We start from the raw sequence: 20,603 nt of genomic DNA on the forward strand, positions 1-20,603 counted from the left end.
TTAACCTCGGTGCTGAGGACATCCCCCAAGAGCAGGGGATTTCGTGACATTTCTAATTTGTTGTCTTCAATTTCTAATAAGTTGTTTAATAGTTGACATACTGAATTATACACATAGTATATTGGTTTAAATCGATCCTAACCAGAAGATTGTGAATTATTTCTTTTTGTATTTAAAAGATTAATAAAATATTAACCCCTTAGGCGAACTCAATATTGATTCCTTTTAACGGGTCGTTGTTAAGTTTGTTTGCAGGAAACTAAATTACAGCCAATCGATCCAACTTCCAAATCGCAAGTCAAAACAACCTTCAAGCCAACGATTTTTTTTTGAGTTGGAGTAGTAATTTATAAAAGAATAGTCGATTGTCACTCCTAATTTTCAGAGAATCGAATAATATTATTCGAAGGAATAACCGATTGTCCAATGTATTTATACGGATAGTCCTAAATATAAAATAACTAAAAATCCTAAATAAAATATAAAGACAAAAAGAAGGTTTATCGCAAAAGATATAAATAAATATTTGAAGACTTGTAGTTTTGGTTGAATTATGTTTTATCTTCTCGATAGGCTCTTATTTATCTTCCAGGCATTTATCTTTAAGATAATTTTGAATTTTGACGTTAAGATAAATGTTGGGTTGTTTTCTAGAAGCTGCAGACTGTACCATCGAAATCTATTGCGTCAGACTCATAATGCATCGAGCCTTAGGTCATGCCTATGACTCTTGCCACGATTCTTGGTGAAATTTTGGATTCTTCCTTTAACTGCTGGTTTTTTTTATTTTTATTTTTTTCCACAAATTTATTTAATGAAGCTCCTGATCAAAATAAACAAAAAAAAGTCAGTAATATCTAAGTGACAAATGATAAATAAATCATTCTTAAAACATACAACATTCTATACATATCATAAAAATTTAAGTTATAATTGAAATTAATTACGTATGAATTTGAAGATTAGATCGAAATTTAAATGTTCGAATACTAATTTAAAATGACTATTATAATCATTTTTATACTCTAAGAATTATAGTTTAGAGATAAAATTAAATATTTAAAAGTTTAAAAATCAATTCAATAATGAAATCATAATTTGAGAATATATGGTGTAATTAATTATTTTATAAATTAAATGTAAAATTAATTTTACGAAAAACTAATTATACTATTAATAAAACATTACTACGATCAAACTGACAAGGAAAATGGAAAAACTTAACTGATCATTTAGAATTCAGATTTGAAAATTGCGGGAACAAATAACTAACTCCGATCGTCAAAATCAAAGTTAAATATCTAAACAATAAGAAACTGATCAATCAGGATCCGCATATCTATCATTGTTGCTGGTGGTGGTGGACGACGGGAGAGTGTGAGTATCAATTACGTCAAAAAATGTGGCTCATGTTTGAGATTCCTTCCGAAGAACCGGTGCCACTTCCAGTTGTGGCGGCGCTGGTCGCCATACTTACCGTTCTTCGCTTCTCCTCCCCGCGCAGTGCAGCTCGTGCTTGCACCATCGTCAACTCAACCACTAATGTCAACGTCGGAACCACGAAAATGCATTTTCTGGGAGCGCGAGGGCTCTCCTTTTGACCTCCTTGATTTTGGTGATCGTCGTTCACTGGCGTTCCTCGTCGCCGTCTTCCGATACCGCCGTCGTGGGGAAAGGTTTGTGTTTCGATCTCTCTCGGCTTTCACTTTACATGGCGCTCAAACAGCATAGCTTATGGAAATCTGTGTTCTTCTACTATTTTTTTGTGAATAATATTATATATTAGGCTTCAAATCTATAGGGTTTCGTTATAAGATTTGATCTCCTTTTTCCATATTAATTTGAATATTATAAAGAGTGAGTTTAGATTTATATTTATTTCAATTAAGATATATTATGATTAGTAGTTCAATTATAAGTTATAATAATTATTCTTATAATTGTATTTTAAAGAATATTTTGGATCGAGTATTAATTAATTCAATTAAAATAAGATTTGATTAGAATGAGTATTAGTTCAATTGATATTAATATTATTATAGTTTCCAAAGGTATTTTGATTATAAAATATATTCTTAGGATTTGAAAGTTAGCAATGGATTAGAATAATTTTTTTTAAAAAAAGATTAATAAATACTAAAATCTCTTTATAAAATTTTAATTAAAGCTATTCACTGTGCTTAATTTAAATATTTACCAACAATATTTAGAAGTAAAACCAAGAAAATAAGTTAAAATACACTCTAAATCCCTATACCTTGTTGATTATTTAGAATTTAGTTCATGTAATTTCCAAAATTATAAAAAATTAAATCTAATAGTTTAGATCATTAGATTTCTTCTATTAAATCGAGATCAGTTACAACATTATTATTTTGAATGTCATGTCCACCAATTTAATAGAAAAAAATTAACAAGATTAACAGTTAAACTTAAAAATTTAAATCAAAAAAAATCTAAAATGTTAAAAATAAAATTAGGAAGATCAAATTCTAAATGTACAAAGAGTACATGGATTTGACATATATTTTAACCGTAAAAGAATTAGTCAAAATTAAAATTAAGTGTAAACTAAGTATTTAGTCACCCAAATATCACTTTAGTTTCATTTTGGTGATCAGCTAATTATTATTTTTAAATAATTACTAACATTACATTTTAGTTTCATTTTAATCACCTATCAATAAAAATTAACTGAACTGATGACGTGGTATTATTTTATTTTTCCAATGATGACATGGAAATATCCTATGGTGACATGTCAACATCATTGCCAATTTTTTAACGACGGATAACCAAAATGTAATGTCATTGATAACTTTTTTAATGGTTTAGGGTGATTATAACTACAAGATCGTATTTGTTCAAATCTTTCTTAACCATTCATAATGCACCTACACCCACAAATACAATTGCTTGAACCCAAGACCTCTAGGGAGAACAACACTCCCTTTAACCATTGAAGTCACTTGATGAGTTCAACGTTAGTGATGATTTTTTTAAAAAATGTAATTGGGTGATCAAAATAGAACTAAAGTGATAGTGTTGCAACTAAATACTAAGTTTATCCAATTAATTATTAGTTTCATTGGGACATCATCGTCATCATTCTTTCTCATCAACATTTAATCCTTCAATTCTCTCCACAGCCTCCTTCAAATCTAATCTCTTCTCCATATCCAATTCACAGCAACTCAACCCAATCTTCAACAACTCAACAATCAACCGTCTATCACCATCGCTTATTTCCCCAATATCTTTATCCAAAATCAAATCAATCTTCTTCACATAATCTTCATGATCATCACCCACAACGGACGTCACCCACACTGCCAAATCCTGATCATCGTTCCTTTTCCCCTTGTGCAAGAAATTCGTAGGGAATTTTCCCGTCAGAATCTCTATAATCAATACCCCGAGGCTCCACAAGTCGGTTTTCTTCGTTATTCTCCCGGTTTTGACGTACTCCGGTGATTTGTAAACCACCATGAGTTCTTGAGCGCTTTCTTGGTTGATAACTGGGATTAGGCTGTAATCCATGAGGAGAGGTTCAAAGGATTCGTTCAGGAGAACGTTTGAGGATTTGAGGTGGCCGTGGGGTGCTACTAAACCTGGTAACTCTTTGTAGAGATGGTAGAGGCCTCTGGCTACACCTTTCACGATGCGCAACCGTGTTGGCCAGTCGAGAGGCGGTTGACCTAGGCTACGATGACCTGCAAAAAACAAGAGTTATCAGTTATGGATCTGATTAGAAATGGTTAATACTCAATAAAAGGGTTTTATTTATTTATTTATTTATTTATTTATTTATTCTGACACTATAGAAGATATAAATGATTGTTATTTCTATGTGAATGTGTTGGCATTTGAGATTGGACAATATGCTTATAGGGTAAAATAATTTCTAGAGGCAAACTATATCATCATTGAATTTTAGATGTTAATTTCCAGTAAATCGTTTTTCCTTCGTAAATGTATCAATTTTATCATTAAATTTTAAAACACTTAAAATATAAGTTTTGAGTTTTAGTTTTCCTATCAATTTCATCTATGTAAAATCAGTTTTTTTGGTAAAAGTTCGATAGCAAAAAGTAACGAAGAATGATAGTTTTCAATCGTAATTAAAATTGAGTAAAAAAAGGTCTTAACTTTGATGAGAAATACGATGGTGTATAATTAAAAAAATCAGTTTTTGGCTGTTACACCATTATCAAATTACTGTATCATCTAGATGTTTAATAATTTAGTGTGACAATACTTTGATTAAGCTCGAAATTAAAGTAGTTTAAAGTTTATTAGTGAAAATGATACGCTACTTAAATTTGGGTCATGTATATGGTTGTTGATGGTGTATTGAATTCCTAAAAGTAGCAAAACTGATGATATTTCAAAGTAATGAATGACTAACCATGAAGATGAGCAGCCAAGCTTCCATTGGGAACAAAATCGGAGACGAGAAGCTTCTCTTCCCTCCTATAAAAGTAAGCAATGAGGGGAAGCAAGTTCTTATGTCTCAATCTCCCCAAGCTTTTCATATGATCATGGAACTCTTCTTTCCCCGCGTTATTCATCTGCTGAAACCTCTTCACCACCATTGCTGGCTCTGTCCGTATCGCCGCCTTATACGACGCCCCGAAGCTTCCACTTCCCAACACCTCGGCCGAGGATTTCAGTAGCTCCGTCAAATCGAACTTCTCCCTATCATTCATCAAGAAACAAAGTTTTACGGCCTCCGCTTTTCGAACTGCCGGAGGCGGAGTCTCCACCGATTTCGGTGGTTGCTCTCTGCGCCGATCCATTAAGAAGCCGGTAAATATGGAGAATAGTATTAATACCCCGGCTAAGAAAATGATCATGAAAAGCCATATCGGTGATCTCATGATGTTCGGTGGAGGGGGAGGGGCACCGGTGGTGGAGGGTTTGGAAGAAGCGACGGTGGGGGTGGGCGGAGGAGCGGGCGGAGGGGGTGGGGATGGAGATGGGGAGGGGGATGGGGAGGAACATTTTTTCTTCAATGGTGCTCCACAAAGACCTTTATTACCTGCATGCAACCAAAGAAAAGGATAGGTTTTTAAACTACTAAAAAAAATTCATGTTTGAAAAAGAGGTTTAATGTTGTTGAAAACACTTGAATTTTAAAAAATATCAATTAAATCCTACTTTTTTTTGCACTAATTAAGTTATTGTGCTTTAAAATTTTATCAATTCACCCCTTTGTTCAACATTGATAGTTAAATTTAATATTTTTTTAGATCATTTGATACCACAAGTTACATAATTAAGTGGTATTTTCAGAAATTTATTTTTTTTAAATTAAAATTATTTTAAAATTTCTTCAAAAATATGTAAATTTCATGTCATAGATTTATATTGTATAGTGTAATAATAATATTTCAGAAAAAATATTAAAAATTAACTATCAAATTAGTCAGAAAAGCATAATTGATTTGATTGTTATATTTTAAAAAGTAATTTATTTAATTTTTCAATTTAAAAGTCTAATTGTGTGTAGAAAAACAAAAAATTTGATTATATTTTTCGAAAAACTGATACTTTTGACATTATTTTCATTAATATTTATAACATCAACTATAATAAACCTCGCCGGAATTCAATCACACTCACCTGAAAACATGGTAGCAGTCATCCTCCTAAGCCTTACCGGTATAGGACCTTCCAATTCATTGTTCGAGAAGTTTGCTACTTGTAGGTTCGTCTGTCTAAAGTCAGGTATCCGACCCGAAAATTGATTCCGATCGAGTTTAATCTCTTTCAGCTTAGGAAGATCCAACACCGACGAAGGAATCTCACCGGTGAACTTATTTCCCGACAGATACAACTTCATCATCTTAATTAAACCTTTGAATGCATTCTCCGGAATGTCACCGGAAAATTGATTCTTCGACAAATAAAGGGATTTCAAGGTTTTAAGTTTCCTGAAATCCGGCATGGAACCATTGAAACGATTGTTCATAAAGCTCAGGGATTTCAAGTTGGGAAACCCAGTCAATGTATTGACATCAATGGTGCCTGATAATCCCATGCCCTCGAGCTGCAGACCCAAGACGGAGCTGTTCATGCAAACGACGCCGACCCATCTCGAGCGGTGGCCGTTGCACGGCGGCTTGGGGCTTTTTTCCCAATCCAAATGACTAGCATTTCTTAAAGAAGCTTTGAATTTCAAAAGGGTGTCCGGTTCAGATAACGAATAAGAATGAACAAAAAGCATCGACGATATCGAAAATAGTATGAAACGGAGGTAAAACTGAGATGTGGCCATGGCGGAGGGTTTCGTTGACGTTCTGTGAAGGAGGGCGGCGCGTGCACCCCTTCGCCACGGGACCTACAATGCGGATGAAACCAAAAGGAGAAAAAAATGAGAAGTGGTGGGGATTTGGATGGCTTTGAAAGAGGACGAGAGATTGAGTTGCTAATAATGGATTGAGTTGTTTGTTAAATGGGTGAGTTTCAACGAAGGGCTCTGCATGTGTTGCGTTCATAACGTCTTCGTCTTCTCCTTTATCTGTCACATTCCTTATTTAAGTTCAAATTTTGTGAAATAAATTTCAGGTTTTCAATTTTCAGACATTTCAAGCAACTCGAGTGTGGATTTATGATTTAGAAGGTTAAGTTGTTCGAGTTGTTCGTGGAAGAACGGAATCACAGAACAAATTATTTAATTTTAAAAGAATTAATTATATTACACCTTCACAATTTCTGACTGTTATTTCAGATTCATTCCTAAACTTTTGCACGTTTCATTTTATTTATAAACTATGTTTCTCATTATAAATTAGTTGTCTAACTTCTGAGCATTATAATTTCATCCATAAATTATGACTCTCATTTTAAATTGATCTTAGAACTTTTGAATATTTCAATTTCATCTTAAACTATTGATATATGCTAATCGCATCCACTGTTAATAAAATCATTAGGCCAAGTTCTATTATTATATTTAAAAAAAATGTTAAATTATGGTTGAAACTAATTATATATTTGGATAAATTTAGCATGAGATTAGAATATTTAAAAGTTTAAAGGTTAATTTAAAATAAAGGTCATAATTTAAGGATAAATTTAAAATGTTTAAAAGTTTGAGGATAATTTAGAATAAGAGTAATGATTTATGAGTTTATAAACGTGTCATGTATTAGTTGGCTACATTCTAAAATAAATAAATTTGACACAGATAACATGCCATGTGTTATTAGATTTTTTTTTTAATTCTGCGACCATAGTGATAAATGCAAACATTTTTTTTTTGTAATTTTGAGTTTAAACATTTGTATTCATAAAATATGATGTGTATGTATGCACTATTAATGACTAAAAAATATTTTAAATAAATATTATCTTATAATTACTGTAAATTAAAAATTTGAATTTGAAATTAATATTTTTTAATTTATTCAAAAATAATAATATAATTATCTATATATTAAAAGATAATTCTTATAATACTCTTATATGTTATATATTTTTATTTAGATTCATAATTTTTATACAAATTTGTTTCTTATATAAACGTGAGTTTAAGTTAAATATAATTTTTTCATCTTAAAATTTAAATTAAATATTAAATAACCCAAAATCTCAATCTGATTCAGTTCGATCATGATGACTCTTATATATATGTGTGTGAAAAGATTATATAAAACTTATATACATCTAGTATAAGAGTGAGTAAAACTCGACTCGATTTAATTTTTTTTTTATTTTGAGTTATTTGAGTTAACTCGAAATATCAATTCGGTTTTCGAGTTCAAGTTGAAGTTTCAAAATTTCAAGTAACTCGAAAAATAAAAAATTTGTATGAGAATTTTGACATATTTATGATTTGGTCCTTAATTTCCTATTAATTCAATTCCTTCTTCATTTTAAGTCAATTTTTACTAAATTTTAACCACATGCTCCTAAACCATCATAGAATATATATGTCCTATCAGTTTCACTTTTTGATAGAAATTTTTTTATTGTTTCAATTTAGTCTCTCATTTTTGCATGATTTCCGTATTTATTCAATTCATCTTTCATTTTAAGTATGTTTTTTACCAAATTTAAACCACATGCTCCCCTACCATTATAGAATACTTATATAACTCCAATTATTATTATTTTTACTAAAATTGTACGCGTCTTTTTAATTTAATCATTCAACTTTGCATTTTACTCATTTTAGTTCTTTGACTATAATTGTTTACAAATAATTTCTTCACATCGGATCTTTGATCCCTTTATACTCCTATCAATAGGGATGACAACGGGTCGGGTTCGGGCCGGGTATTGGTCCCCACGTCCCCGTCCCCGTTTAAAAAACCGGTATCCGTCCCCGTTTAAAAAACCACGGAGATTTAAACGGAGATCCCCGTCGGGTAATCGGGGAAAACCGCGGGAAACGGGTATCTCCGTTTAGCATAAACGGTTATTTAAACGGGTATTGGGCCGAGATTCGGGCCGGGTATATATATATATATATATATATATATTTAAATTAAATATATATTTTTTATTTAAATTAAATTTATTAATATTATATATATATAAATAATTATTTTTAATATTTATCGGGTCGGGTATCGGGCCGGGTAATCGGGTAATCGGGGTGGGGATTACCAAACCCGTCCCCGCCCCCATTTAAAATAAATAGATTTTCCCCGTCCCTGTCCCCGTCTCCGTTATCATCCCCGAACCCGACCCGTTTAATTCGTTTTCGGTTTTTCCCATCGGGTTCGAGTTTTTTTGCCATCCCTACCTATCAATCATTTATCCTCAAAATATCTTCTTTGAAATATAATAATGAAAATATATTTTATAATTTTAGATTGTACGTGATATATTAAATTATAATATAATGCGAAAAGAATATAAAGAAATATATATATATATATCTTATATAGTTAGAAATAGTCTAAAAATTGGAACAAATATGTATTATACTATTATAAATAATTATAATTAAATTAATATAAAAATTCTAATAGCTCAATTTGATTCGAAAATAAATTAAAATTATAAAATACAACTCATTAATTCAAATAATTTATTTTTTTTAATTAACTTGAATGGATTGAATGTTCACTCACATAACACCACCATGCCAAGAAGAAACACTCTCGCGAAGGAATGAATAAAATATACTAACGCCTTTAATCATTAAACAGAGGAATCATTAAAAAAAGGAATAATTTCGGGTATTTTAGATAGTTATTTGAATCCTTTATTCGAATTTAATCAATTCTGATTCTGAGCAAAGATAAATTCACATCATCTAAGCCATCCCGTTCTTTCACTATCTTCATCTTACCCTAATTTTATCGGACGAGCAAGATGGCTGACGCAATTTGGGCAGAGATTGAGCGTTCCGAAAGGTAATTTCAATGACTAATTTGATGAAATTTGTTTTTAGATTAAAGTTTTTATGTCTTTATTGATAAATTTCGTTTGATTTTTTGTAAAAAGTTTCCTGGTTTGCTCCATGTATGAAGAGGCTGCATCCTTAGCTTCCTCCATAATAAAGAAAATAGGCCGACCCAAGCATTCCGTTGATGATGATTTTGAGTTTGATTTGTATGAAGCCATGGAGGCCGCTGGTATGGTCTTGGTTCAGTCCTTGAAACAACTTTCGAGGTACAGCTACCTTCTGTTTTCTTTGTTTTCTGGGAGGGACAATGGAAAAAAGAACATGATATGACTTCCTTTTTTGCTTATTATATTTGTTTACGATGTTATCTTATGCAGGACATCTACGATTCTGAATGAGCTCAAAACTTTGTTTGTTTCAGTTGAAGCAATCCCTGTTCAAGTTCTTCTTATTGGGTAATCTTTTTCTTTCTTCTATATGTGTATGTTATCTTGACTCCAGAATGAGTGTCGGGTATGAATATGTGTTTGATACGGATATGCTTTATCTCTTTATGTATGCATATATATTTCGAGGATCATATCCCAATTCCTTTGTCTGAATTTAAAGAAGATAAAGAGTCTGAGTGGCATAGCAATTCATTCAAAATGCTTCCTATTTTTGTGTTCTAAGTGCTTCTCTAATCTTAAAAAGAATATCACATGGTTTCCAAATTGTTATCCCATTCCGAATCCAGCTTCATAGGTGGTCAAAGTGTTAAATTTTACCCCTTTTCTTCTTTCAGCCAAAGTCAAATTGATCCTTGTCTCTTAACTTTTTGGTTTTACTATTACTTCTGATGAGTGTACAATGATGCTTCCCTCTTTCTTATTTTTTGAGGCTAGTGATTTAATCATGTTGCGGTTTGACATTGCCATACTTGTCGAGGTCTCACTTGTGAATGAAAGTTGTACATTCACCCTTACCAATATTACATTTTTACTATTACTTCTGATGAGTGTACAATGATGCTTCCCTCTTTCTTATTTTCAGAGGCTAGTGATTTAATCATGTTGCAGTTTGACATTGCCATACTTGTCGAGTTCTCACTTGTGAATGAAAGTTGTACATTCACCCCTACCAATGTTATATTATATAACGTCCAGTTTAAATGCTTCAGTCATCTTGATTTACCACTGTACCATAAACATGATCGAATTTAGCCTTGGTGCTAAATTTCCTTCCATTTTTTAATTTTCAGTGTATGTTTCCAAATATCAGAAGGTTCTACTTTAGGAGCCAAAGAATTTCTTGAGGAATTTATAAGCAAGTGGAAATACGTGGACGAACATTATTATGTCCTTGCTAGTGCTGAAAGAAGTTTGAATTTCAAGGAAGGAAGTGATAGTTATTTTGTCCTGGGAACTGATACGTATATTCAAGTTGTTGAGCTGTATGCTGTCATGCTTCTTGGAACAGTTTCCAGTGATGTCGATCTTGCTATCTCTTGGGTCAAGCAAGCTGCTTTGCCAGAGAAAAACCGACAGGTAATATATGTTAAGCATAATTTTCTGTCTTGGTCCACTGTTAGATTGAGTCGTTTGCTTGACTGGTGTTGAATGTTCTTGATTCTTATTAATTATGAGGGTATATTTTTAGTTTTCTTGTTGAATAGAAGAGTATTACACCGACTTACTATCTTTCTATGTATATTGTTCTAGGAACTTTTGAGAAGATTGCACTCCCTATATTCCACAAAGGTAACTCATTTATCACAAGGCTCCTTGTCACCTTTGCCTCTAGCAAACCATGAATCTCATTCTTCTGCTAAGGGGTCAAATGTGTCTGAGGGGACATCGAGAGGATTACAGGCCAGCTACCTAATTAATGGAGAGAAAGATTTAAAGCAGTCCAATTTGAAATTGTACAGACAATCACATGGCTTTTTATCTTGGTTTCGTAATATCACTTTGAAGTTTGGTAATCATCAGATGGTCATATCAAATGGTAACATTTTGATTGGCTGTCTCATCCTTTTCGTATATTACATCATTCGAAGGAAAGGAGTCTCTTTACAGAGGTAAGTTTGTCTTCTTGTTTTTTCATGCACGCCTTAGATGTCAATATCAGTAATTTGATTAGATTCATGGTTAAATTGTTTTTAAGTAACTCTTCAGTGTTCCCCGAATCGAAATGCTGTTTAACTATTTATCCTCTAATAGTTATTCATAAATGGTTCAAGCATGCTTAATGTTCTTAATTACCCTGAAAACACAGGATATTCAATATTTATCTGCAATTCTGTATTAATACTGCATGTATCTGTAGTCCTGCATTCTCACTTCAATATATTCAGTTTACCAAAAAATTGAACGAGGAAAAACGGACCGAAAATTCTAAATGGTGCCATATCGAATGATGAATGCTTGTTTTGCAGAGAAGAGGAAATATATATGATATATATTTGTTGTTGTTTATAGGATTGTTAAGAGACAAGCTTTGTTTGTGAGGAAGCCTTTGGTGGACTTGTGGGAACTTGCATTTTCGTACCAAGTAAATCCGCTTGCTGCTATTCAACCCTTGACTGCAGCGAGCTGATGAACCGACACCAGTTGAGATGGTTATCCTCTTGCTGCTATTCAACCCTTGACTACTGTGAGCTGACGAGCCGAGACCGATCGAGACGGATATCAATGAAAGTTTTAATCACTGCTCCTGCAACTTAATTTGTTTTACTTCACATTCAGTTGTCTTCCGCTGTTGACATCGCTCACTCCATACATGAATTGTTTGTTATCATTAACTATCATTATTTTTGAGCTTTCTTGGTCAGATTGCCTTGAACATAAAAAGAAACAAATAAAAGAACAATAATAATGGGTCTTGTCTTAAAGTTTGAAGCTTGTGCTTGAGCATTTGAGGTTTGAAGTTTGATGTAATTGAAATTCTGTGAAATTTTAATATTTGTTCTAAAAAAGTTTAACCATATTTTAATTCGTTAATTTTTTTAATATAATCACTTGTATTTGACTTATTAATCAATTAATCCATATTAAATGTTACGGAGGTCTATTATAAAGATGATTTTTTAAATCTAGTTTTCTTCTATTAAAATATCCAAATTGGAAGAATAAATTAATATACAAACATAATATAATATTACTTTTTAATTTTGCTTAACCCTAAAACCCAAATTAATGCTCACCGAACCCTACCTCGTCAGTTTGCCGCTTAAATGCTAGAAAATGAAAGAATAATACAAAAGATAATTGTGATTTTAGTCCTTTTATTATAATAAAATTTGAAAATTTTAGTTATTTTATTTGACATAATTTAATTATTTAATTTTATAATGTTATTTATAATATCAATTATTATAATTAAAATGATGATGTAAAATTCACACAAATAAGATAATATAAATATTTAATTAATTGTGTTCGATAATAATCTTATATTTCAACATAATGGTTAAAACTACTTTTTAAAATTCATATTATTAGTTTAACTATAATAATTAATAATATTATCAATCTTCATATACTAATCAAATTAAAAAATAAAACAACTTTAAATTTACTGATAATATTATACAAATAAGATATAAATATACCATATTTTAATTAAATCTAAATTTCAGCATAGTATAGGGACTAAAGGTAGAATTAGTCCTCAAAAAGTCCTGTCAATTTCGTAATATTGGGAGAGTTAATGTCTGAATTTGGAAAGCCAAAAGTCGGCCTTAGCTGATATACAGAATTCGTGTTTCCTTCACATCACAAATCTTGTACATGCAGAAGAAATTGATCAAATCCAGCAAGAAGTAAAGCTATATATAAACAGGTATTCTATTGCCTTTGAATCTTTACCGATTGTGAGAAGCAATATATTGTTTAAACCCTGTACATCTGATTCTAGGGTTTTGTTGATCAATTTTTAATTATTTTACTGCGTTTGTTGTCGTCTTGTTTCTTGAATTTCATCTCTTGTTCTGGTTTGCGTTTTGAATTTGGTTTTGATTTTTTTCTATTTTTTCCCCATGATTTTGAAAGAAGTGGAGCAAATGAGTTCGTCTTTTGCAGAAGCTTTTCCAGCAATGCAGGTAATGTCCTTAGCTAACTACATTAAAATCAAATTGAAAGCTTTCCGAAAAAAAAAGTTTCTGCATTGAATGGATGTCATAGGCTATCGTGCTTGAAATCAGTTCGCCTTTTTGTATTGGCAGGAAACATTGCTGGAGTTTCGTGCTGGTAAAATGTTGTTGGAAGGGAAAAGGGTTGGACCTGATACACGCAAAGGACTCATTCGCATAGCCAGGGTATTATTAATCAAAGCAATTTCAGTTATAGTAATATTTTTCTTTTATGTTATACTAGGTTTATGCGGCGTGTTTAGATAATAGGATTTTTATTCTTCAGATTTCTGTTTAACGAATTTTTATCTGAAATTGTTGCAAGCTTACCGCTTTTCTGTTCCAGGGTGAGGAGGGACTGGTTCATTTTCAGTGGCTTGATCGAACTCAAAATGTTATTGAAGATGTATCCCACTTCCTATAGTTTGCTTTTTTGCTTGACTTAAAAATATTTCATTCCATATTTACATCGAAGCTTGCAGGTTTTATCGCAACAGTTTTTCTGTTGTGGCATTTGTTTTATGCTTCTTCAGATTTGGAAGTCTAAGAATCTGTTTTGCATGTGTGTATGCATGCGCATGCATTTCTTTCTAAAATGCACTTGGGAGGGGGTTTTTTTATTTTAATATCGGTTCAGCATGTATGCACATTACATATTGTATGTTAAGAATTGATCTGGTTTGCTCTGTTGCCATCTTTGCTATTGTAGTCGGTAGCATTGTTGTTCTTGTGTTACACATTGTTTTTTATATTTCCGTCTGGTTAACTGGTATTGTTAAGAATTGATTTTTAATTGTTGTCCTCGAATAGCTTATCACAGTTAATATTCAGATATGTGATTAACATTTCCATATGCCTACTTAACCCTGTTATTATTGTGTGATTCATAAAGATGCTCATATAACTTATCTTATAATTTCTTTTATTGTGACTACTCTTTTTTTCCTTGACGTGACATATTATAGGATCAGATTATTTTTCCTGATGAGGCTGTTTTTGAGAAGGTATATAATTTCCTTTTGCACCATTTAGATCTTAAATAATTAATTGTCAAATTGGATTCTGTTAGCTCCTTTAAATAATGTTGAATATTATTTTTCTTGGACAACTCAGGTTAATCAAGCATCAGGCAGGGTTTACATATTAAAGTTCAATACCGACGACCGGAAGTTCTTTTTCTGGATGCAGGTTAGGTTTATTGATATGCTTCCTGTGTAGCTAAGTGTCTGCTATTTATTGATAAGTTGTTTTTATTCTTATTCTCTCAGGAGCCAAAAGCTGAAGATGACTCACAATTATGTATCGCAGTCAATAATTTCATCAATCAACCATTAGGTATAAAGGAATTTGTGTGTGTGTGTTGGTTCCTGCAGCTCCGATGTAAATAATCACATAATCAAACATGGCTTTCTTGATCAAAGTCTGCTTCTTGTTTCGCTTGATTCTCACCCCATCTTCTGTAATATATTTCATTATATGAAATTGGAAACCCCTGCATGCATAGGTGCCATTTCTTGCTTTCTACTTATTTTTTAATCTCTTTGTCTTAAGATTTCGGTGTATTTCCCCGCTGGTCAAAATTGCTCTATTAGTGGTCTAGGACTTCATATATTGCTCAATGTGGGTGGGATTGGGGGCGGTTTCCTTAAACCAATTTTTTAATTATGTTCAACAGAACTTGGTGTAGAAGAGCCTGATGCTTCTGAACCTTTGCAAGTGTCTGAAGACATGGTTGAAGATGATATTTCGTCAAGGTAAAGCTATTGTTATAAAGATACCCTCCATGCTGAAAGATCATAAATAAATTTGTTTTTGGAAACTCAATTGAAAAGCTAAATGTTATGAAATTTGTTTTCAGATGTCTTGTGGTCTAGCCTACCCTGTTCCTTATCAATTACTTAACAAAATGGTTTTGAAATGGTTATGAAACTTCCTAATTAAAAAAAATATTAACAAACAAGGTTAGTCACATTGAAGAGTCTACTTATATGATTTGTGGTGGATTAGTTCTAGGAGAATTAGAGATTTTAGTGTTTATAAATATCTTAAGAGGACTTAGATTTTAGAATCAATTTTAAGATTGAATGTATCAGTGTTGTTTTATTGAAGTACCCGTGGGTTCCTTTGTTCATAGATCTTGGTTGGCTTAGGCTGAAAGAACATTTGAAATTTGAGCTCTAATATAGCATGCCACGATAGCCAGATTTTATTAAAAATTTAAAGACATAAGCCTAGGATGGCCGTGTGTGATTCAATGCTGAACCAATGGGTAATGTTTTCATTATAAAATGAGTTAGGTATTTCATACTTTGTTATTCCATCCAGACTTCCTGGAGCTAAATTTTAAGCATGCAACAACATTGGTATACATATTCTCAAGAGCATATGTTGGGCAGTTTGCTGTCATTGTGTGTGCCTCCTTGAAAGGAAATTGAAGGAACATTTGCAATTTAATCTGATATTATGCAATTTTTTAAGTGATCTTATTCAGAAGATTTCTTGAATGGTTATCATATTGTCCCATTTTTTGTTCAAGATATTAGCCACTCGTTCAAGATTCTTACGATTTTTGTATCCTAACTTTTCAGAGCTGGAAACTTGTCTGTTCCAAACTTAGGGGCTGAAGCAATTAGTGATGTAACCTCTTCATCAGGGCCAGTTAAATTGGAGGACTTGCAAAGAATATTGAGCAGTATCGGGCCAGCAGGTATGCAATTCATTATTTGCATAATGCTTGTTACTGTAGATCATTTTGAGCTCTAACATGGTTGTTTTGAGGTTTTATCTGTTGCAGAGATAGCTGGTGATCCAGATGGAGGTGATTTTCTTTTCTTCCTCACATTTAATAGTATCTTGTAATATTAATGTCGAAGTTGTTGAGCTTATGGTTCTCATAGTTTCTGGGCTGTTTACTTCCTGTGAATGTTTGAAGTAACTTTTGCTTGCACCTTTTTTTGTTTTGGGGAGAGTGAGGTGTTTGGTATATGTCAGTAGAAACTGGTTTTGCTTCCTGCATCCCAAGTTGATTAAGACTTCAGATCTTGTGTATTTCCATGTGAAGTGTTTTTCCAGTAGATTTGTAGAGTTCATAATAAAATTATATTCATATTATCAGCGTGAGGCTAGTTATTATGCTTTTGATCCAATACTTTTAACAATTTAGCACTTTTTTAAGAGTGATAGTAGTCTGATATGCAGTTCTTGAAATGTCAGTTTCTGCTTGAAGTTGTTTCAAAGTTATGTTGCATCTTTTAACTTTTTGCTTGTACTAGAGATTTTTTATTAGTCCATTATTTCTCAAGAGCTGTCCACTATTCATATTTGATACCATACCGTTAGAAAGAAGGTAGTTTGAGGCATAACCAAACATTTTTTTTCGCTTTTTCTTTGACACTAACCATTTTTGTCCTACCAGGCTTGGGGTTGGATGATATTTTGAAGCCAGATTTGATACTTCCATTGATTGAGTCATTGTCGTTGGAAGAGCGATTAGCTTCATATTTACCTGAGGTATATAATAGCTGAATTGTTCCAGTTTTCTTTCTCTAGTTTATGTTTTTCGGAATTTGAAGTTATTGAGTTTCAGGGTCAATGGACACCAGAGGATCTTTTAGAGTTGCTGCAGAGCCCTCCTTTCCGTCAACAAGTAGATTCATTTACATATGTGAGGAATTAGAACCCACCCTTTTATTTGTTTGTAATTTCGCATGGCACTGTTCAGATTTCATGAGGTTTCTTCCTCTCTGTTATAGGTACTTCGAACTGGACAGATAGATTTGTCTCAGTTCGGTATCGATCCAAGTAAATGTGAGTAGTCTGCGGTTCCAATACTACATACCTTTGCTAGTAAATTTTTGCAGTGGACACTGTGATGGTGCTTCATGGTTAACTTATTTAACCACCTATTCCTTTTCTTGCAGACAAGTTCACCGTTTTATCTTTTCTCGAGGCACTTGAAGATTCCGTCTCCAAGTCCGGGGAAACGCAACAAGATGACAAAGATGTAAGACCTCAATCATGTAATCGTAACGACCCCATGGATGAGAGCAAGTGATGGAGGTAACTTCATCCATCAGGATTCCCCTCACCGTCATCGTTTTATCATAGGAGAGGATAAATGTCAATCCCTGTTTTAATTTATTCTTCTTGGTTGAGAGTGTTCCGAGCAAAAAAGCAGAAAAAGGCAATGAAGAATATAAATTGCTTTTATTGTGGTTCAAACTTTTTATTGTATAATACAACCTGAAAAGAGAGATTATGTGGAAGATTAAGTGGATCATTTACTGGTTTATTAGGACCATTTTCAATACCTTCTGAACATACACAAAAAGCAGTTTAATTGGTGAAAACATGTAAAGATCAAGTGTATGTTGGTCTATTGGATTTTGTTTGCCTTGGAATTCATACCGGATTTTTGTGTGCTTTATTGCTATGGTTATGATTTCTATCATAATTCTGGGTCGGGATAGTTTTGGATCGGAGCAATGAAGGTTGGTAGGGTTATGGGTTTATGACTTTGGCGATTGAATGAGCAGTTTGAAATTAGCGTGAATCGGTTGCATCCGACTTTGGTTGGCAATAAATATATTAGTTGGTGGGAATTACTTTCCTTTCTCGTCTAATTGTTGATTCACATATTTTCCATCTCTGTGATGGCCTCACTTACAAAGCCAATTCTGCCTCTTGGGGAGCACAGTCCAATCTGTAAAGTCTAACGACCAAGGTCATGACCCTTAGGAGCGCAAGTGATACTGTCTCTCGGCTCTTCTGAGACTAACTCATCTAGCTCTAACCATTAGAGCGAGGTTCCCCGCACCTTCGACTAGTTGATCACCTCGACTCCAATGAACATCAATTATTTGTCAAATCCCGCAGAAAACACATAAACCAACCAACCCCAGGAACATAGCTTATAGCAACCAAGTCCAGCTAGCTAGGGCCAAGACCTAACCATCACCCTCAGCTCTTGGTATGTAACCTAAAACTATTTTTCAAAGCCTTAATGTCTTACTCCCTGACCATATCCGGACCACCCCCATTAACCACCATGTCAGGAGGAGGCTCAGACTGCCTGACATGGATGAATGCATCTACTTCTGCTGTCATTGAACCTATATACAGTTGCTATACATACAACTAAACCGTGGTTGATTTTGACTCTTTAAATTCTACATCTTCTTTCATTTTCTCATCAAAACGGAGATGAAGTGGATTATAAAACTTTGTTTAACTGGAATTGTGCATATTAGAATTACATTCAAGGGATACATGCATGGAGTTAAAAGTGGATAAAGACCAAAGGCCAACATAGTCTTAAACTGAATGAATTTTCAAGGAATATGCTTCCAGAAAATTTAATATACAAAGACAAACCAAATATCATGTTCACTCATTTCAATACCAATACAAAACCTTCCTTTGTAGCTCAAACTGGTCTCGTTTTGCCCTTCTTTTTCTTTTCGCAATTCATACCAAAAGAATCAGAGCAAGTACCGAACAAGTCGTCCTAAAGGTTAAACAGAATTCAATTCTGACAATTCACCTACTGCTTCTGATGTAAATTTGAAGAACTCTGTTGAGATCTCCAATGGACATTGCTAGAAGCATTTGCTTCAAGTGGAACTCTGGGTTTAGTCCTACCATGCTTCTTTTTCATTTTGCTTTCACCTACACCATCTCGCGAATGAGCTTTCAAGTCCACATTCCTCCTCTTACTTCTTGTTGCTCTTCGTTTACTAACAGCAACAGCTTCACGAGATCCTCGCAGCCCACCCTCGAATCGATCCTCTTCATCATCGCTATCACCATTTTCAGTTTCTGAAGCGGAAAAAGCATTCAAAATCCCACTTTTCTCCTCTTCACTATCATCATCAGTAGCAGCAGCAGCTTCCTTTTTGGGTGCATTGCTAGCTGCTTTCTTTTCTCGACTGCTTCCAGACGACGCAGAAAGGTCTTTACCGTGTTCTTTAACAGTGTGCATTAGATGAAGATATCGATTCCGGACATTCATCAATGGATTACTCTCAATCAATAGTCCCCTTTTATATGCCTCTTTCAAAACAACTGTATAGTTCCAATCTTACTAGATAAGTAAAAAATGTGTGGATGCTGAAGCAAAACTCTCTTGAACCTAGACCTTATGCCCAAATACTCCCCAAGACACAGCACATCATCCCTCTCGGCCTTTTTCGAGATAAAAAGATTCAAAATTTCATGCAAAACAGCAGCTGTCCACTTATCGGATTCGTCAGTTTTTGGTGAAAGATGAAGAGCATTTTCATATGGTGAAACGTAAGGCAATTTCTGCCAATCGTCCCACCATTTTTTCACCTTCTTATCCATCTCGAATCCGGGAGAAAACTTCACTGGAAATGCTAAAGGCATCCCCTTTGAATACCCAGAACCTCCTTCCATAGCCTTCTTTTCAAGAACCGAAACAGCCAATTCCTCACTCCAACAAACCAACTCCAATTGACCAAATCCATCCGCCCCGACAACCCGAAAATAATCGGGGAATTCCGGGACGAGGGTTTCAAGTAATTTTGCGGAAGACCCATATCCCATTTCAGTTTATCGAGGATGCTAATGGGGATTTTGTTCATTCTCGATATCATCAGCAGTTTCAAAAGCCTGTCAGCTACTAATTGCCTGTAGGAAACACTCTCGTAAACCAAATGCTCGTCAGCATCGACATCGAGCACTTCTTGTGTCAGCTTGATATGGGGGTGGGTCTCGATTCCGCCGGGGTGGAATTCGTGGAATACTGAAGGGTACTTGCGGATGAATTCGATGGGGCGAAAAGGGATTTTGAGTGAATCTCTGTTCTGAGAGATTATGGAAATCGGAAGGGACTTTGATGGCTCCGATTTGATAAGGTTTTTGACGTTTAGGAGTGGGCAAAGGTTCTTCTCTCGCTCCACTGCATGATCAAGGCCGCGGTCTCTGACGAATTTGATGGCGGTGGTGGCGGCGGAACCGTCCATGAAGGTCCTGCAGCCGCGGTGGCGCCTTTGTATAACGTGGTTCGGGAACTTCATCGGCGGCGATTTCCGGAAATGAGAGGGGTGAGCAAGGGTTTTGGAAGGGTTTACTACGTCGAACACAAAGAACGACACAATTTAATGTTAT

At 33.8% G+C, this 20,603-nt stretch overlaps 4 protein-coding genes and 1 pseudogene across 6 annotated transcripts; 2 read left to right on the forward strand and 3 right to left on the reverse strand.

Moving 5' to 3' along the window:
• Positions 1–3,102: 3,102 nt before the first annotated feature.
• On the reverse strand, positions 3,103–4,799 carry LOC120189344 (pollen receptor-like kinase 2). Its single transcript, XM_039192649.1, has 2 exons — positions 4,409–4,799; positions 3,103–3,713 (listed from the first exon to the last, which is right to left on the reverse strand). The coding sequence occupies exons 1-2, from the start codon at positions 4,797–4,799 to the stop codon at positions 3,106–3,108; spliced, it is 999 nt and encodes a 332-aa protein (XP_039048580.1). The 3' UTR covers positions 3,103–3,105.
• Positions 4,800–5,611: 812 nt separating this feature from the next.
• Positions 5,612–6,249, reverse strand: LOC120189345 (pollen receptor-like kinase 4). Its single transcript, XM_039192651.1, has one exon. The coding sequence runs from the start codon at positions 6,227–6,229 to the stop codon at positions 5,612–5,614; it is 618 nt and encodes a 205-aa protein (XP_039048582.1). The 5' UTR covers positions 6,230–6,249.
• A 3,005-nt stretch (positions 6,250–9,254) lies between these two features.
• On the forward strand, positions 9,255–12,103 carry LOC120189319 (protein APEM9). Its single transcript, XM_039192630.1, has 7 exons — positions 9,255–9,371; positions 9,463–9,630; positions 9,742–9,819; positions 10,605–10,890; positions 11,065–11,423; positions 11,824–11,958; positions 12,019–12,103. The coding sequence occupies exons 1-6, from the start codon at positions 9,331–9,333 to the stop codon at positions 11,939–11,941; spliced, it is 1,050 nt and encodes a 349-aa protein (XP_039048561.1). The 5' UTR covers positions 9,255–9,330; the 3' UTR covers positions 11,942–11,958; positions 12,019–12,103.
• Positions 12,104–13,061: 958 nt separating this feature from the next.
• On the forward strand, positions 13,062–17,832 carry LOC120189320 (26S proteasome regulatory subunit RPN13-like). Of its 3 annotated transcripts, none has more exons than XM_039192631.1 (14): positions 13,062–13,186; positions 13,386–13,445; positions 13,569–13,661; positions 13,822–13,881; positions 14,441–14,479; positions 14,589–14,663; positions 14,744–14,810; positions 15,151–15,229; positions 16,064–16,182; positions 16,267–16,293; positions 16,891–16,985; positions 17,062–17,139; positions 17,228–17,282; positions 17,396–17,832. In XM_039192631.1, exons 2-14 carry the CDS (start codon positions 13,407–13,409, stop codon positions 17,527–17,529), a joined length of 960 nt encoding a protein of 319 aa, XP_039048562.1. In that variant the 5' UTR covers positions 13,062–13,186; positions 13,386–13,406; the 3' UTR covers positions 17,530–17,832. The 3 variants fall into 3 exon arrangements, with proteins under 3 accessions (XP_039048562.1, XP_039048563.1, XP_039048564.1); XM_039192632.1 differs by having other exon boundaries at positions 16,270–16,293; XM_039192633.1 differs by lacking the exon at positions 14,589–14,663.
• Positions 17,833–18,646: 814 nt separating this feature from the next.
• Positions 18,647–20,569, reverse strand: LOC120189318 (annotated as a pseudogene).
• Positions 20,570–20,603: the final 34 nt, after the last annotated feature.

The sequence above is a fragment of the Hibiscus syriacus genome, unplaced genomic scaffold (genome assembly GCF_006381635.1).
Source record: "Hibiscus syriacus cultivar Baekdansim isolate YM2019G1 unplaced genomic scaffold, ASM638163v2 tig00116954_pilon, whole genome shotgun sequence".
Classification (NCBI taxonomy): Eukaryota; Viridiplantae; Streptophyta; class Magnoliopsida; order Malvales; family Malvaceae; genus Hibiscus; species Hibiscus syriacus.

What these genes read in the sequence shown, in the direction of transcription:
- LOC120189345 (XM_039192651.1), bottom strand. Translation starts at nt 6,229, where the DNA reads ATGCTTTTTGTTCATTCTTATTCGTTATCTGAACCGGACACCCTTTTG.
- LOC120189320 (XM_039192631.1), top strand. Translation starts at nt 13,407, where the DNA reads ATGAGTTCGTCTTTTGCAGAAGCTTTTCCAGCAATGCAG. An exon ending in ATGAGGCTGTTTTTGAGAAG is followed by an intron (nt 14,480 to 14,588) that starts GTATATAATTTC and finishes TGGACAACTCAG; the next exon opens with GTTAATCAAGCATCAGGCAG. An exon ending in GAGCAGTATCGGGCCAGCAG is followed by an intron (nt 16,183 to 16,266) that starts GTATGCAATTCA and finishes TTTTATCTGTTG; the next exon opens with CAGAGATAGCTGGTGATCCA.
- LOC120189319 (XM_039192630.1), top strand. Translation starts at nt 9,331, where the DNA reads ATGGCTGACGCAATTTGGGCAGAGATTGAGCGTTCCGAAAG. An exon ending in GTTCAAGTTCTTCTTATTGG is followed by an intron (nt 9,820 to 10,604) that starts GTAATCTTTTTC and finishes TTTAATTTTCAG; the next exon opens with TGTATGTTTCCAAATATCAG. An exon ending in AAAGGAGTCTCTTTACAGAG is followed by an intron (nt 11,424 to 11,823) that starts GTAAGTTTGTCT and finishes TGTTGTTTATAG; the next exon opens with GATTGTTAAGAGACAAGCTT.
- LOC120189344 (XM_039192649.1), bottom strand. Translation starts at nt 4,799, where the DNA reads ATGGATCGGCGCAGAGAGCAACCACCGAAATCGGTGGAGACTCCGCCT. An exon ending in CTTGGCTGCTCATCTTCATG is followed by an intron (nt 3,714 to 4,408) that starts GTTAGTCATTCA and finishes TGTTTTTTGCAG; the next exon opens with GTCATCGTAGCCTAGGTCAA.